The 17,045-nt window shown below is 36.4% G+C and overlaps 3 protein-coding genes and 1 long non-coding RNA gene across 5 annotated transcripts in view; 3 read left to right on the top strand and 1 right to left on the bottom strand.

The window, feature by feature from the left end:
- The window catches only part of LOC126716832 (exonuclease DPD1, chloroplastic/mitochondrial), a 75,806-nt gene that overhangs the window by 40,270 nt on the left and 18,491 nt on the right, over positions 1–17,045 (top strand). The gene's annotated exons all lie outside the window — the stretch shown is intronic.
- Positions 447–1,187, top strand: LOC126719138 (uncharacterized). The gene is made up of 2 exons (XM_050421725.1): positions 447–815; positions 954–1,187. Exons 1-2 carry the CDS (start codon positions 447–449, stop codon positions 1,185–1,187), a joined length of 603 nt encoding a protein of 200 aa, XP_050277682.1.
- Positions 1,275–1,859, top strand: LOC126719137 (uncharacterized). Its single transcript, XM_050421724.1, has 2 exons — positions 1,275–1,406; positions 1,461–1,859. Exons 1-2 carry the CDS (start codon positions 1,275–1,277, stop codon positions 1,857–1,859), a joined length of 531 nt encoding a protein of 176 aa, XP_050277681.1.
- LOC126716833 (uncharacterized) lies at positions 11,638–14,119 on the bottom strand. Its single transcript, XR_007652299.1, has 2 exons — positions 13,832–14,119; positions 11,638–11,898 (listed from the first exon to the last, which is right to left on the bottom strand). It is a non-coding gene; the product is annotated as an uncharacterized LOC126716833 (long non-coding RNA).

Here is a 17,045-nt window from a genome sequence, read left to right as displayed (position 1 = left end):
AGGATGATAACAAACCCCTACAGTAGGAGATTGAAAACTTAAAAAAGAAACTACGTCGTGCGCAACGGAGGCACTCCCCCTCTAGTTCAGATACTAGTGACGAAGGGGACGACAATTATAAGCAAAGGTCAAGAACTCCACCAAGTGAGACCTTTTCTTACGAGGAAGAGCACCACCATAAACGCAGCCACAAAAGTTCATCCCGTAAAGGCCTTATGAACAATGCCATAAGCAAGGCCCTAGATTGAATCTCCAAGTCACCCTTCACACACAAGATAGAAGGGACTAAACTTCCTCGGTGATTCCATCAACCCATTTTCACTATGTACAATGGTTGAACGAATCCTGTAGAGCACGTAAGCTCGTTTAACCAGAGGATGGTCGTCCATTCCAAAGACGAGGCTTTGATGTGCAAAGTATTTCCGTCCAGCTTGGGATCGATAGCGATGAGATGGTTTGATGGCCTCAGGTCAAATTCCGTAGGTTCCTTTAAGCAGCTGACCCAGGCCTTTGGCTTTTGCTTCATCACAAGTAGTAGGGTTTCTCGGCCCTTGGATTCTCTGCTGTCTTTGTCCATGCGAGAAGGGGAGACCCTGAAAGCCTACTCGAACAGGTATTGGGAGATGTATAATGAGATAGAGGGTAACTATGACGACGTCACCATCAGCACTTTCAAGAGCGACCTCCCAACTAAGCATGGTTTAAGAAAATCCCTAACAGGAAAGCTTGTCACCAACCTGCGCCAACTCATGGACCAGATCGACAAGTATAAAAGGGTTGAAGAAGACCAGCAGTTGGGAAAAATTAAAGCGAAGGTTGTCCTTCAGGAGAGGAGGGACTTCAGGTTGGACCAATTTAACAACAACAACCAACTGAGGAGAGACTTTGCAGGGCAATCCGGATCTTCCAACGTGTAGGCAGTTAACGCTGTGTTCCGAGATTCGGTACATCAGGTTTTGGAGAAGATCAAGAACAAGCCGTTTTTCAAATGGCCAAATAAGATGGCAGGAGACCCCATGAAGCGCAACCAAAACTTGTATTGCCAATACCACCAAGAACCGGGGCACACCACCAAGGACTGCAGGAACTTGAGGAACCACTTGGACCAGCTAGTCCGAGAAGGAAAATTAAGGCACCTCCTACATCATCTTCGTGGTCAACAAGCACAAGCGAATCCTGAGGCCTAGAGAGACACCTCCTTAAGACCTCCTATTGGCACGGTAAATGTTATTCTTGCTGCTCGGGGAAGGACCGGCTTTTGTCCTTCCAGAGTAATGTCTGTGACTCGGCTTTCCATCGAGGATGACAATCAGGAGTCCAAAAAGGCCAAGAAGGAAGCCTCACCAGCGCTGGGATTCTCGGACGAGGATAAGATCGGAACCATCCAACCCCATGACGATGCTCTGGTAGTTACACTCAGGATTTGAGGATATGATGTGAAGAGAGTGTTGGTGGATCAGGGTAGTGCTGTGGAAGTAATGTACCTCGACCTATACAAGGGGTTGAACTTGAAATCCAAGGACCTAACGGCGTACGATTCCCTTCTGGTAAGTTTCAAGGGAAAAATCGTTACTCCAAAAGGCCAGATCAAACTACCCATACAAACCGGTTCGGACGTAGTGGAGGTGGATTTCATTGTAGTTGACGCTTATTCACCCTACATAGCTATTGTGGCTAGACCTCGGCTTCATACTCTAAGGGCTGTCTCCTATACCCTGCATCAGAAGGTGAAGTACCTATTGGAGGGCCAGATTAAAGAGATTGTGAGGAATCAGACCATGGCTAAACAGTGCATGGTGGCTGCCATCTCACGTCAACCCAGTGCTGAGCCCTCAGCCTCTATTGGAAGGGGCTTATAGCAATCAGCCACCCTGGCATTGCCCGGTAATGAGTCAACCGAGGAGGCAAAATGCAAAGATCTACAAAAGGTAGCTATTGGCGTTAATCCAGAAAATTTCTTTCAAGTCGGCTCAGAACTACCTCCCCAAGAGAAAGAAGAACTGATTGGGTTTCTTAGAGAAAACGTGGACATGTTTGCGTGGGACGCCTACGAGGCCCCAGAGGTTGATCTGAGCTTCATCTGCCACCAACTAAACGTTAATCCATCCGTTACTCCTAAGAAGCAACCACCCCGGCACCTATCGAAGAAGCATGCCAACGCTGTTAAGGACAAGGTGATGAAGCTTAAAAAAGCAGGGGCTATCAAGGAAGTTTTTTATCCCGAGTGGTTGGCCAATACTGTAATGGTAAAGAAGAAGAGCGAAAAATGGTGAGTTTGTGTAGACTTCACGGATTTGAATAAAGCCTGCCCAAAAGATCCGTTCCCTATGCCTCGGATAGATCAGTTGGTAGATGCAACCGCGAGCTATCCTCGGATGAGCTTTTTGGATGAGTTTCTTGGATGCCTTTCAAGGATATCATCAAATACCACTAGCCGCAGACGACCAAGAAAAGACAACTTTTGTTACTCCTATTGGAAACTACTATTACAAGGTGATGCCTTTTGGTTTGAAAAATGCAGGGTCCACCTACCAGAGGATGATGACCAGAATGTTTAAGCCGTAACTGGACAAGAGCATTGAAGTCTATATAGATGACATGGTGGTAAAGAGTAAAGTGGTGTCCGAGCAAGTGAGAAACCTTGGGGACATTTTTGAAATTCTAAGGAGACACAAACTGCGTCTCAACGCATCCAAATGTTCATTTGGGGTAGGATCAGGAAAATTCTTGGGCTATATGGTGACCCATAGGGGGATCGAGGTCAGTCCTAATCAAATCAGGGCCGTAAACAGCTTGCAACCACCTTAGAATCCCAAGGAGGTCCAAAAGCTTACCAGCATGATTGCTACCTTAAACCATTTTATTTCTCGATTGGCAGACAAGTGTAGAACTTTCTTCCTCTTATTGAATAAATGGAAGAGATTTGAATGGACCGAAGAATGTGCTTTAGCCTTCCAACAACTTATAGAATATCTATCTCGGCCACCAATCATGTCCAGTCCCAAGGCCGTTGAAGACTTGTTCGCCTACATCATTGTGGCCCCTCATGCAATAAGCGTAATGCTAATTCGAATGGACAACGGCATACAATGACTAGTCTATTATGTGAGCAAATCATTGCATGAAGCTGAGATTCGCTACCTACCACTAGAAAAAGGCCATCCTAGCAGTGGTTCAAGCTACACAAAAGCTTCCCCATTACTTCTAGGCACGCACAGTTATCATTCTAACCCAACTTCCGCTTAGGTCCATACTTCATAGTGCTGATTATACAGGGAGAGTTGCTAAATGGGGCACGATTCTAGGGGCTTTTGACATCAAGTACATGCCTCGTACCTCCGTCAAGGGCCAAGTCCTCATAGACCTGGTGGCTAAATTTGCTGAACCCTCGCTAAAAGAAGAAGCAAGGGTGCAAGGCATGGATGAAAAATCAGTTGGTGTAATCTCTCTACAAGGGCCCACATGCTGGAAAATATATGTTGATGGCACAACAAACCAAAGGGGCTCCGGAATGGAGCTAGTTCTGATTTCCCCTGAAAGAATTACCATCAAAAAATCACTAAGACTAGACTTCTCGACCACGAATAATGAGGCTGAATATGAAGCCCTCCTGGAGGAAATGTCCATGGCTTAGAAACTAGGCGGAAAAGTAGTAAACATGTTTTCGGACTTAAGACTGATCATTGGCAAAGTAAATGGGGAGTTAGAAGTAAGAGATAAAAGAATACAAGACTACTTAGACCAAGCTAAATTCCTACAATCACGCTTCGATTCTTTTAGCTTACTGCACATCCCTGGAAGTGGAAACACATATGCCGACTCCTTGGCCACGCTTGCCATCTCCTCGGCTCAAAGTTTGCTCCGGGTCATCCTTATGGAAGATTTGTACAAACCCTCAGTGAGGAAGAGAGAAGTGATCCATGTCCACCATGTCAGAGTGGGACCTAGCTGGATGGACCCTCTAATACTGTTTCTGAAGGAAGACATCTTGCTCGAGGAGAAGACCAAAGTTGACAAGAAATGGAGAAACGCTTCTCGGTTCTGGCTATCCGAGGACCAGAAGCTATATAAACGCTTCTTTTCTAGACCATACTAACTCTGCGTACACCCTGAGGCCTCAGAACTAATCCTAAAGGAATTACACGAAAGGATTTGTGGAAGCCACACAAGAGGCAGATCCTTATCTCATAGGGCCATTATCCAAGGATACTGGTAGCCAAACATGCAGAAAGAAGCACACGAATACATGAAGAAGTGTGACCAGTGTCAAAGATTTACGCCAAATATACATCAACTAGGAGGGATCCTCAGTCCACTGTCCAGCCTTTGGCCATTCGCTTAGTGGGGCTTGGATATTGTCGGGCCCTTTCCTAAGGCAGTAGGGAACAAAAGGTATCTGCTTGTCGGCACTGATTACTTCACTAAATGAGTTGAAGCTGAACCTTTAGCAAATATCAGAGATGTGGATGTCAAAAAGTTCGTCTGGAAAAACATTGTTACCTGGTTCGGGGTCCCTCACACCCTCATCTCGGACAATGGTCTTCAATTCGATAGTAAGGCCTTCAGGAGGTATGTTGCGAATTGGGAATTACAAATAGATATTTCACCCCAGCCTACCCCCAGGGGAATGGGCAAGCTGAGGCTGTTAACAAGGTTATAGTGAACGGACTTAAGAAGAGGTTAGATGACGCGAAGGGAAGATGGGTGGAAGAACTGCGCATGTCCTATGGATGTATTAAAGAGACCCCCTTTTCGATGACTTACGGGGCCGAGACTGTTATTCCTCTAGAAACGAGCTTTCCAACGCTAAAAACCAGCTCATTCTGTCCGAGCAGCAACAATAAGCTGCTAGAAAAAAGTTTAGACCTTATCGAAGAAAGAAGGGAAAGGGCAATGGTTCAACTGGCGTACTACCAACACAAACTTATGGTTCATGTCATTTCCTTCAAGGTCAAGTTCTTAATTTAACTACTAATATATTATATTTAGCAATATAGGCATGATTTATGTCTCTCCAAAAAATCATCTTATCCAAAATGTAAACAAGCTTTGCTTCAGTTAAGCGAAGCGCTTGGACTTTGGGCCTAAGCATGATGTGAGATACACTGAGGACAGGCTCTGTTCCCTGGTTGTAGTGTGTTGCTAATGAGGGTTGGAAAACTGCTTGTTTATTTAGATAGGTTATTAAGTATCATTAAACTTATTAGTGCCCATATTTTACTTATTGTTGTTCAGTAAAGTTCAGACTTGATTACAATCAAGTTAACTTTGGTTTTGTGAATTAAATGTAGGATGGAGGACCTGATACCAATCTTACTGCAGTTTGTAAGAAGCCGTCAGAAACCTGGGGGATATGTAGTGTTGGCCGCTCATAATGCTCGCAGTTTCGATGTGCCTTTTTTGCGTAGTGAATTTACTCGTTGTAAAGCTGAGTTTCCTTCAAATTAGTTGTTTGTGGATACGCTTTCTCTGGCACGTGAGATGATGAAATCCAAAGGTCTATCTCTCTCTCTCTCTCTCTCAGTGCACACACAAACAATTATTTTTTTATTTTTTTTATGTGTGTTGAGACTTGACACGAATAATTTGTATTGATTTTATTCACAGGTGAAAAAAGTACTTCAATTTCATTGCAAGCCCTTCATCAAAGCTTTGAAATTTTATTAACCGGTATAGCTCATAGGGCCATGGCAACATGTTTCTAACTTTTGTTTTTCTTTAAATAACAATCATAATAATAAATAAACAAAGAGCTATGGCTCATTTAGATCGTTTGCTCTCATAGGCCCGAGCCCAGCAAGTAAAGTGTCTCTATGGTCATTGTAGAAGACGTCAACTCAGATCGCCCCTCTCTACCCATTTTTTATTCATAAAAAAAAACAAATAAATAAAACAAAGGAACTCTATTTGGGCGAAATATTTTCTTGAATTGTCCCTAGAACAAAATAAATAAATTGTGATGTCAAATAATTCAATAATTGCAATCATCAACGAGAGAAAGTGGTTTGAATTTATTTGTTAAAATAATAATGATAATAATAAAATAAACAAGCAAAGGAGTAATAATAAACAAAAAAAGAGAAGCTCAAGTGGGACGCAATATTTTCTTGAATATTACAAGAAAGAAGTTTAACTCTAAATTGATATAGAGTCATCATCTTGCAACCCACTATATGATGATAAACTCATAAAATAGACCAGGTATGTGCAGCTTTAGTCACAAACTTTTCTAATAAGGCATGTGGCTTATTTAAATAATATATATGAATAGTCTTTTAAATTGCCACATAAGAAATTGGAGAAAATAGTTTTAAGCTGAATTGGAGCTAAACTTTACTTTGTTCCATAAAAATTAATTAAAAAAAAAATTGTGATGTCAAATAACAAAAATAGAAAGAAAGAAAAAAAATCCCATATTTTCTTTGCCAACTAAACACAAAACCACAAATTGTCTAACCCTTAAAACACTCTTAGTCTAGTGAACAATCTGCAATCTCTTCTATTTCTCTCAGTTTATAAACCTCCTCTCTAGTGGACTTTTTAATTAAGAAAAAATAATTGGAGGCACTTAATCATGACACACACTAAAGGTCATAATAAGGCAAACACGGGAACACCCTACTCTTTTACCTTCTAGTAGTGCCCAAAGATTAAATAAAGAGGAAATTGGAAAAATGAGAAAGCATCTTGTAAAAATTAATAAAATGGAAATGTCTAAATTAGCCCTATTACAACAGGCTAACATAACACAAAAAATCTGTGTTGACATAAATTGTTCACTAGAGAAATAGAAGCGTTTGACATTTATGGATACAACCACACTAATTTTTAAACGGACCTACAAAGAATAAGAAGCAGTTCCCATTTTTTTGACCTAGCTGGTGATTTTTTTATTTGGTAGTTTTTCTCATGTGAAACGTCTAGGCAATTTAGTTGCTCATTTTTTAGCCAGATCTTCTAAGTCTGGTTGTGAGTTTCAAGTCTGGCATAATTGTGTACCTGGTGATATAGCTCCCTTAGTCACAACTGACTCATTGTAATCTTTTTTTTTTTTTTTTTTTTTTTGCCCCTTTTTTTAGTTAGTGTATCTAACACATTATTAACAATTTAACATTAATATTGTTGTGGCTTGTAAGGGCATATTTATTTGTTTGCTTTTTTATTTGACTAATTTTTGGTACAATAGAACTACAAAATATGGAAATTATGAAACATTTTTTTAGAACTACAAAATTTCTCTCCAAAACTTTTTATTTTCACATATATATAAATATATATATATATATATATGTTTTTTTTTTTTTAAAGCTTTGGCCCTCCCAGGTTCAAATCCTGGTTCTGTCCTTGTGATTTCATTGTACCTAAGAAAATTAAGCATGGGTGGCTTTTAGTTTGGATGATTCTGGGTCTGACTAGGATTGATTTGAAAATGTTGTTGATATTGACATGGTATTTTTTTTGGGATAAAGTTTTAAATTTTAACAATAATATTCTTTTCTTTTCATTTTTGTGATCACAATTTGCATGCTTGGGAATTTTTAGTTCAGGTACTGGGTTTTCTTTTTCTATATTTTAGCTAATTCTATTAAAGTTGATCACTTTATATGCCAATTGTATGTAGGTTAATGAGTTTGATTTATTCGATCAAATAGGGTAGTTCATTGTACTTAAGAAGATTAAGGCATGGATTACCTCCACTTTTGGATGATTCTAAATCACATTATGTGCCTAAGATGGTTTGAAAATGTTGCTGATAAGGGGTTGGTATGTTGTTGGGGATAAAGTTTATCATTAATATACATTGTTGTTGGGCTCTTCTACTTTAATGAAGATTCGGAATTTTTTTGCAGAGAATACTAAAAAAACCAAGTGATCTGCTGGACTCCAAAATTTGAATTTCATAGTTTATCATTAATATACATTGTTTGCGTTGAGTGAACTACAATATTTCATTATGCAACGCTAACGCTTGAGGTGGAAGATAATTTGCAATTGGTTCATTATGATAACCTTTTTTTTCTCCCTCCTATCTTTCTCTTATCAATTTTTTTCCTCCTTAGGTCAAAGCTGATTGATTGTGTTATGTGGGATCTACAACTGTATAGGACCCTTGCTCTTCTATAGTTTTGGAGTTAAGATGAGGACAGGTTCCATGCGCTTTTCCATCTTGCAAGTTTCTAGATGCAGAATCCCCACCTTAGCTACTATTTCGAGGGAACGATTCCACAGTTTGAGTAGGACTGACAAAAACAGTTGTAGCTTTAGACTTCTTGGTTCTAATATATATCTATGGGTTTGAGAGAGGTTACAATAGGAAATGGACTCGAAGACCTGTATTTACAAACGCAGAGGGAAGAAATAAAACCACCCAACAAAGCAAGCCGAGCAACATTGGGCATGAAATTTTAGATGGAGTGGTTTCAAAGAGTGATACATTTAGTGTAAATAAGACACAGATTAGTCCATTCCAAAATATTGAAAACTGTGATATTCCATAAAAGATTGCCGAGAATAAGTACTTAGTAAAGCCTCAATGCTATGTGAGTTTTCTACAAGGAGAATGGACAGTTGAGCACATGCGCTTCGTGAGGAGAGTAGGGATAACCATCAATTCTGAGTTGGAGGAGTTAGACGTGGGCCAGAATGGGCATTGTTGGGCCTTCAGTACAAGGTGGACTAAGGTAAAGGGAATATGAGATAAAGAGTCAATGGGCCTTTTGCAAAGTTTTCCAAATTTTGCTTGGAGGAGTCTAAAATAGTTTTAACTTATTAAGAGGGCTGAAATCCTGTGCCTAAGCTTCTGGACATTGAAGTTTTAGGCCTATAGTTTAGGCTTGGCTCAAATGCTGATTACGCAACCACATACTTATCAGGATTAACTATATAAAGGGTGGTTGGAGTTTGGATTTGTGGACATTTGTGTTAAGATATTACACATATTGGGTGACACAGCCACTCTGATACTTGGGCCAGCTCACCAAGTTTCAGTTTACTTTTTCTTGGTCTTTAGGCTGAACAGTCATAGCTATAGCCCATATATGACTCAATAGCTGTGCAAGCCCTTTAATCACAAATTCCTTTTCAATTTTCTTTTTCTTTTGAAACCAACTCCCTTCAAATTTCTAAACGAAGGGCTTTGGCACTTAGAACCAAATTTCAAACAATACATTTGGTGACACAAATTTTTATGATTGTTGACTTGAATTTTTATAAGATTAGTGCATAATAGAAGTAGTGTTAGCGATGAATTCGTTTGAAAGTGATATTTACTCCAATAATTGACAATTTAACAAATTTCAAAAAGTTTTTTTCTCTAGTATTGCTCAATTTCAAATGTGTGCTTGGGGAAAAATGGTATGACTTACCCCTATAGGATGAACATCAATAAAACTTGAACAATTATTGATAGTTGATACCATTTAAATACTACAAGAAAGGGGGGGGGGGGGGAGGAACGAGTAGTGGCAGAGCTTTTTTTTTTTTTTTTTTTTTAGGGTCACTCAACAAAGTTGATAAGTTTTCTGCTTTATGACCTAAAAAAAAAAAAGAGAGAGAGAGAGAGAGAAAATAAAGGGATAAAAGTAAGATTGCTTCAACAGTATTAGTAAGTAGGGGTGTGCATGGGTCGGGTTAGGTTGGGTTGAGGGGATTTTTTGACCCAACCCACCATGGTGGGTAAAAAAAAAAATTCAACCCATCACATAAGTCCAACCCAACCCACATGAGTCGGGTTGGGCCAAGTTGAACCCATGGGTTGGACAAATTTTTTTAATTTTTATTATTAAATTGAGTAGAAAAAAAATAAATATTAATATATTAAAAAAAACTCAAAGATTAATATCAATGTACCTCCTTAAAAGCAAACAACACTAATGACTAAACAGCAATAGTAATTTACTAGGGTTTGTGTGAACTAATTGACTTTTATATAGGATAGGAAGAGTTGGTTATTTTAAAAAGTTTATTAATTATATAATATTATATATATATATTAAATATATGGGTGGGTCGGGTTGGGTTTGGCGAGTTTGAAATTTTATGACCCAAACCCAACCCAACCCGCTATTGAAATTTTTTTTTGTAACCTAACCCAACCCACCAAGGCCTAAAAACCAACCCAACCCAGCGGGTTGGGTTGGGTCAAGTCGGTTTTAGCAGGTTGGCGGGTTGGCTACACACCCCTATTAGTAAGTTACCCACACTGTCTTTGTGTTGTGATTGAGGGGGACAACAACGTGAGGAATGAAAGAAAGAAAATCAGTTTCCTTAAAAAAAAAAAAAAAAAAAGGCAAAAACTCTATTTTAGTCCCTACATTTTGGGGTTGTAGTCAATTTGGTCTTTACTATTAACTCACTAACGGTGTGCACAATCAGCACAGCTAATAAAATGATTAAAAAAATTTAATTGCTATTAAAAATGCCATGTCTAAAATTAAAAAAAAAAAAAAAAAAAAATCCATGTTAGACCAATAATTTTTTTTTTTTTTGAAAGTTTGAATTAAAAAAATAATTCTAGCTTTTTTTGCACTTTCTTAGCAGCCAAACACAACCTAAAAACACAAAATCACAAACCCACACCTCGTTCACCAAATAACCGAAGAAGAAAAAGTAAATTTGTCCCGCTACCTCGTTCACCAAATCACAAACCACACAACCCAGCTCATACCAAACTCACAGCCCATCGAAAGTCCACGCTAGAAACACATTTCAATCCAGGTGATGAATTTGAATTCAGGCAAAAGCCCAATCTGTAACCTGGACAAGAGGAAGCTACATCATCCAAAAGAAAATTGATGTGGTTGTGCTGTGGGACCGTGGGATGCTTGGGTGCTTAGTGTTTGATGATAATTGTCCTGAGTAGGCAGGTTGCAATGTGTTTACCATGGTTGATGTTTTAGATTTGGAGACTGGGACTGCGAGTTCATCTCTGAAGCACCTCCTTAGGTTGATTTGTGATGGTGGTATTACGTTAATTGGGTTCACGGTGGGGTTTATTTTGATTTGAAGTTAATGTGATCTGTCTAGTAGGATCTTTTACCTGTGATGGATAATTGTTTGGTTTGACTTGTGTGTTTTTAGGTTGTGTTTGGTTGCCAAGAAAGTGAAAGAAAAGTTGGATTTTTTTTTTTTTATATATAAAATTCACCATTTCAAATGTTTTATTTTATTTGTCCGATGTGGCTTATTTTTATTTTTAAAATTTATGACATGGTATTTTTAATTGCAATTAAATATTATTTTATCAACCACGTGTGTCAACTATGCACATCGTTTGCCATGTAAACATTTTTTCGTTAGTAGTTAATGGTAAAGACTAAATTAATTTTAAGTTGAAAATAGCAAAGATCGAATTGATTGTTACCAAAATATATGGATCAAATTAACCATGATCCTAAAATATAAGGACTAAAATAGTGTTTTCTCATAACATAATGCATAATAATATTCTTGCTTTCTAGGCAGTTTGGTAAAACTTTACTTGTAGTGGCATTAGTTCCATGATCCTACGGGCCCTATTATCTCAAGCAAGGCATAATCACATGTGATGCTTCCTTTGTAGGGGATATGCAAAACTTCACATTAGTCCTTACAGCTACACCACTGACTTTATTAACTAGCTAGTGCAGTACAAAGATCGGTGCCAAAAGAGATCTACATGATCAATGGTGTTGATATATTCCTTTTTCTTTTTTTCTTTTTTTGTGGTTATAAACGATATAACATTAAGAAGTAAACAGTCTGAACATTAGACACATAGTGCCTATCATAATACATGCCAAGTTTGTCCAAATAAAGCAATAACAGAGGAGAATCGTTAAGTCACAAAATCCTTTTCCTCTCTAACTCCTCTCATGTCCAGACCATCGGCACATTTATTGGATGCTCCTAATTAAGTCTCTGCAATCACCAACAATGGAAGCAAATTCACCAAGGGATTCAGAGGTACTGTTTAATAGACAAACAATTGCATGTGCGTCCAGCTCAATTTCTATAGCCTCAAAGCTAGGAGCCACAGACACGGACACGAGTACAATATGGTGATATAAGCAATTTTTGAAAAATTATAACCTAAAATGATAGATACGACACTGGTATAACACCCTAAATGAAGTGTACGTGCTTCCTACGTCTAAGTGCATATGAGAGCAATGGATTAGCCCATCTCTTAAACCCCATTCCCCATAGCTCAGTAACTATGCATGGTGTGTACTATGGCTCTAGAATAACCCTTGAGCACAATTCCCTTTACCATCTCTGACTAAACCCCCACCGCAAGCATTTCCAAACAAAAAGCTGAATTTTTGGAAGAGTGGGTATGTTCCATATCCAATAACCAGAGAAATTTGAGACTACATGGAGTATTGCTTTCATGAAAGTAGCATTTGACACTCAAGTTTGCTGCATTTCGTTTGTCCTTGTTAATGTGAATACCATCATAATGATAGGCTGATAGCTACTATTGTACTACCTTTGAGCGCTATGATATAAAGCAGTGGAGAGCATAGTTGAAGACACATGCAAGGCAGACACGCTATGTTTAAGGTGCCATTTGAAGATACACGCTACATGTAAGACACAGAATTTTGTAATGGATATGAATGTGGATACAGTTGTAGATTGAACCAGTCGCCTAAAGAATATAAGGTGTGGGGGGAGAATTTTAACCATTTTGGTCTAGGTTTCTCAGCCACTAGCAGGAATAATAATAAGTAAACGATTTTGAAAGAAAAATGATAATAATAAGAATAAAATTTCTTAATAAAGTAAAGAATTAATAGAGACGCCATTGGAGGATGTGTATAAAAAAGAAAATAGTTAAAATAAAAAAGTTGATTTATTTTTCAAATTTGGGTGAAAAAATAAAGAGGATCTTAGAGATGCTCTTACATCTATGTATTTGTGTGAGTGAAACGTTTTTTTTTTTTTTTTAATACTAAGTAATTTTTTTTTGATAAATTAATACTAAGTATTTTTAACACATACAGAACACATCCATTGTTAAACACATCATGAAACTTGAAAAATAAGAGAACATCCATTGTTAAACACATCATGAAACTTGAAAAATAAGAGATTACACTTTTATAGATCAAACTAAATATTTTTATTACAATTTTACAAACAATTATCATCAACTAGCATCATAATTTCTTCTATGCAGATCCATCCATTCTCATTCTTCTTTTTGTCAGCTTGATTCCAATTTTTTTTTCTTGGCTTCCAAATCTTTTTTCATAATTTCTTCTATGCAGATCCATCCATTCTCATTCTTCTTTTTGTCAGCTTGATTCCAATTTTTTTTTCTTGGCTTCCAAATCTTTTTTCAAGAAAAGACATAATCCAATAGTTGTTATTCTTGGCTTCCAAATCATTTTCTTGGATTCAAAATCCAAGTCTTTTTACTTTTTTGAATCTATCCTTACATAAACTGTCAATGATAATATTGCAAACCAAAGCATATCATCAACAGTCTAACCAAAATTTAAGACTAATCTATTTCAAATGACAGAAGCAATTAATCTACACATTTGAAAAAGACAAGTTGAGGAGAACATTTTAGATTCAAATCCTTATACAAAGTAATCAGGGTCGAATAATACTTCATTGGTACAATTGCAAAATATAAACTAATGAAATCTATAATTGCAGACAAAATGTTCATATGAAGCAGTTTATCAAACGGAACTAACCCATGATCAAACTCTTTGTATCGAATTCTCACATAATTCATGAACTGATCCGGGTTTTCGACTTTATAACTACTAGCAATAGCAGAAGTTGAACAAGTAGTATTAACAGAACAAGTAGGAACATGAAATGAAACCCTTACACAAAAGGGGAGACAACAAGTTGGAAAATACGCATTTCTCCACATCATAGGCTGCCGCCGCTTCCTTTCTCTCAACAAAAATTAAAAGACACTTTAACCTAAATTGCTGCTTAGCTTATATAATGGAATATGGACTCAATTTCTTTCATGGGCTCAAAAACAAGCCCAAGCTATTAAGCAAACTTGGAAACGTGAGTCAACGTGTGTGTCCCTACCGCGCCGCTCGGGACACACATTGGGTGGGAACAAACGTTTAAGAAGGACGTGTGTGTACAGAATTTGGGCGTGAGTGAGGTGTTTGATTTTGTGTCTAAGAAGCAAGTCAAGCAGTGGATTTTAAATGAAAATTGGATTTGGGCCTGATTGTTTAAGAGGCAGGACTGTGGCCCAGGTGGAGATGAATAATTTTTTGGTTTTGTCAAAAAACTACTGTTATGAAAGATGTTGAAATCATCTCAGGTAAAGATACAGACAATACAATCTGTAACTTCCTCTAGTTAAAGGTATTATTATTATTTTTTTTTTTTTTTTTGGCAATCCCAAAGTGAAAGGCAATGCTAAACTTAAAACTCTGGAGATAGAGACTAATTTTTTAATTTTTTTTTTAAATATGAATTTTTTTATTTTGAGGAAATGAACCTAAAATGTTAAGAATAAATAATAAGAAAATTTTAACAACAAAAGTTTCAACCATGTCTTTAATTCTTCCCCCAATTCATGAGACTAAAAAAGTTTTTTATTTTTTATTTTTTTACTTTGTTCCGCTTATGCCAATTCTTACCATTCATTAAAAAGTATTTAACCCAAATCTAAATTTTTTATTGTTCTATATATCAAGTTGGGAGTGCAACTAAGTTTGCTTTCATATTTGATATGGTTAGTTCTCTATTATGCAACTTTTTACTTAAGTCAAGTCAGTCACTCAACTTGAAACAACAATGGCATTCAAACAAAACTTCCAACAACAAATTTAGTAGTGACTATAGTTTGAAGATACTAAAAATAAAAAGAAAAGAGCAAAGCCTTTAAGAATAATAACTTTCAATTTTATCATTTCAAGTAAATTTAGTAATAATTGTATTTGTATATTCTTAATTGAATAAAGGCTATGTTTGTGTCTCTTTTTGTCTTTCAATCATTCTCTTTACTTTTTTTTTTTTTTTTTTTGAATGCTCAATCTATCACTCTTTTAATCTTTATATTTGTTAATATTTTGTCAAAGTTTTGTAACTTAGGGGTATTATTAGATGTTCTTCATTAAGAGAAATTAGGTTTAAATCCTCTCTTCCCCATGTGTAATAAATAGGAATATAAAAAGATTTAATAATGTTTGCAAACGATAGTTATTACTTTTTCTCTTTTCTTTTTTTGATTATTTGGTAGCAAAGAGTTTTGTAGCGTTACTGGTTGGCCCCTTTAATATGTTCATGACATTTACGGTTCAAATTCCCCTTCTCCCATTATAACTTTTGAAGTTTAGATTCAAATTAGATCATAAATAACTTTTACAAAAGTTATATTGCACAATACCTTTTTTTCATGATAATAGTATGCTAAACACATAGTTGGAATAATTTTATTTGCTACAACTATCATACTTAACAAATATTAAGGTGGTCTATTAGTCTTTTTGAATATCAAGGTGAGGCATTAAAAACTCACAAATCTATAAAGAACTCTTATAGATTTTAAATATGCTAAATGGCTAACCTTATAGATTTTAACGGTAAATGGTAACTTATTATTTTGAAATTTTGCATGTGATTAACTTATAAATAGATATTAAATAAAAGCATGGGTCCAAGAATATAGTAACATAAACCAAACTATTTTTTGGTAATAGCTCACAAAAATATGGTATTAATCCAAGTGCAATAACATTTACTACATTTAATATCTATATGACAAATTTTAAGCAAGCATAGCAACTTAAAAGTTCTGGCATCAAGTGATTTTCCCATTCCAATCTTTTTCTTATAAGTAAATGATTCATTAAAGAGCAAGGGCACAACCCATGTACAAGGTAAGTACACGAGATACACCAACAACTATTCACGATAATACAAAGATAAAGCATCTCAAGTAAATTAGACATAGAAAACTGTCCTGAAGTTGAAATCCACTCAAATAAGGATCTAAGAAATGGAAAATGCTTAGAGTTTCTACATTTGATGAATCCTCTATATATTTCATGTCTGTATTTCCATCCATGCTCACATCTAATCTCTAAACATAGCTTCAGCAGTTCATCCAGTGCATTAATCAAATTTTTTTTACCAAGATGCCCTTACACTTGTTCTTACAATTCCTCTTTTTCTATCAAATGCAGAGCCGCCATAAAAAAATAAAAAAAATCCATCAAAGAATTATCACACTGGCAGTATTCACCAAAAATATGTTTTAGGCACCCATAGACAGTTATATGTCTGGTTTAGTAGAAGTAATAAAAAAGGGATATGTCAATTAAACAAGTAACAGAAAGTATAACTTTAGATAGAATAGAATGGAGGAAAAAAATAAATGTAACCAACTGTAGCTAATGTATTGAAGATCAATAACTGACCTCAAAATTTTGAAACTAAGGCTTTGTCGTTGTTGTTGTCGCATTTTCAAGTAAGGCCATTGATATAAAAATGGATGAATATTTGATGGAGACTATGTTCAAGTTAAATTTAGGTAAATTTTGCAAAAGTACTACATAATTTTTTCCATAATAATATTTTGCAAATCCCATCATTTCATTAATAGTCTTTCTTGTAACAATCATGCTTACTGTTATTCAGTATTAAAAGAAAAAAGTTTGGTTTGAAAGATATTTGGAGCCTTAGGCTTCAACTCCAAATATGAAGGAAGATGACATGTGTCCCTATCAAGTATATTTTGGAAACACCACCCCCACCCCCACCCCCTCCCCCTTTCTCTCCATGGGCTTTCTTCCCTACATAATCATTACAGATTCAAAATTCTTCATTTGTTTCTATTGTTATTCCTTAATTTAATAAAGAAAAAGAAAATGACTTATAGGCATTGACTAAACCATGATCCATTTTAAAAAGCTTTTAGGCTTGGTGTGTTTGGGATTGCTATACTAAGCCTACAAGATATACATAATTTCAAAACTGCAAGTACATAGGAAAAAGATGGGGTAAGAGACCAACTCTAAATAGGATTCACATACTCAAAATACAAAAGAGTATAGACATGTAGGAACTCA

Source organism: Quercus robur, chromosome 3 (assembly GCF_932294415.1).
Source record: "Quercus robur chromosome 3, dhQueRobu3.1, whole genome shotgun sequence".
In the NCBI taxonomy this organism is placed as follows: Eukaryota; Viridiplantae; Streptophyta; class Magnoliopsida; order Fagales; family Fagaceae; genus Quercus; species Quercus robur.
This window is presented reverse-complemented; position numbering and strand designations above follow the sequence as displayed.

Coding starts and splice junctions, on each gene's coding strand:
- LOC126719137 (XM_050421724.1), top strand. CDS start 1,275: ATGTCTGTGACTCGGCTTTCCATCGAGGATGACAATCAGGAGTCCAAA. Junction 1,407..1,460: donor AACCCCATGACGATGCTCTG/GTAGTTACACTC, acceptor TTGGTGGATCAG/GGTAGTGCTGTGGAAGTAAT.
- LOC126719138 (XM_050421725.1), top strand. CDS start 447: ATGAGATGGTTTGATGGCCTCAGGTCAAATTCCGTAGGTTCCTTTAAG. Junction 816..953: donor TGGGAAAAATTAAAGCGAAG/GTTGTCCTTCAG, acceptor TCGGTACATCAG/GTTTTGGAGAAGATCAAGAA.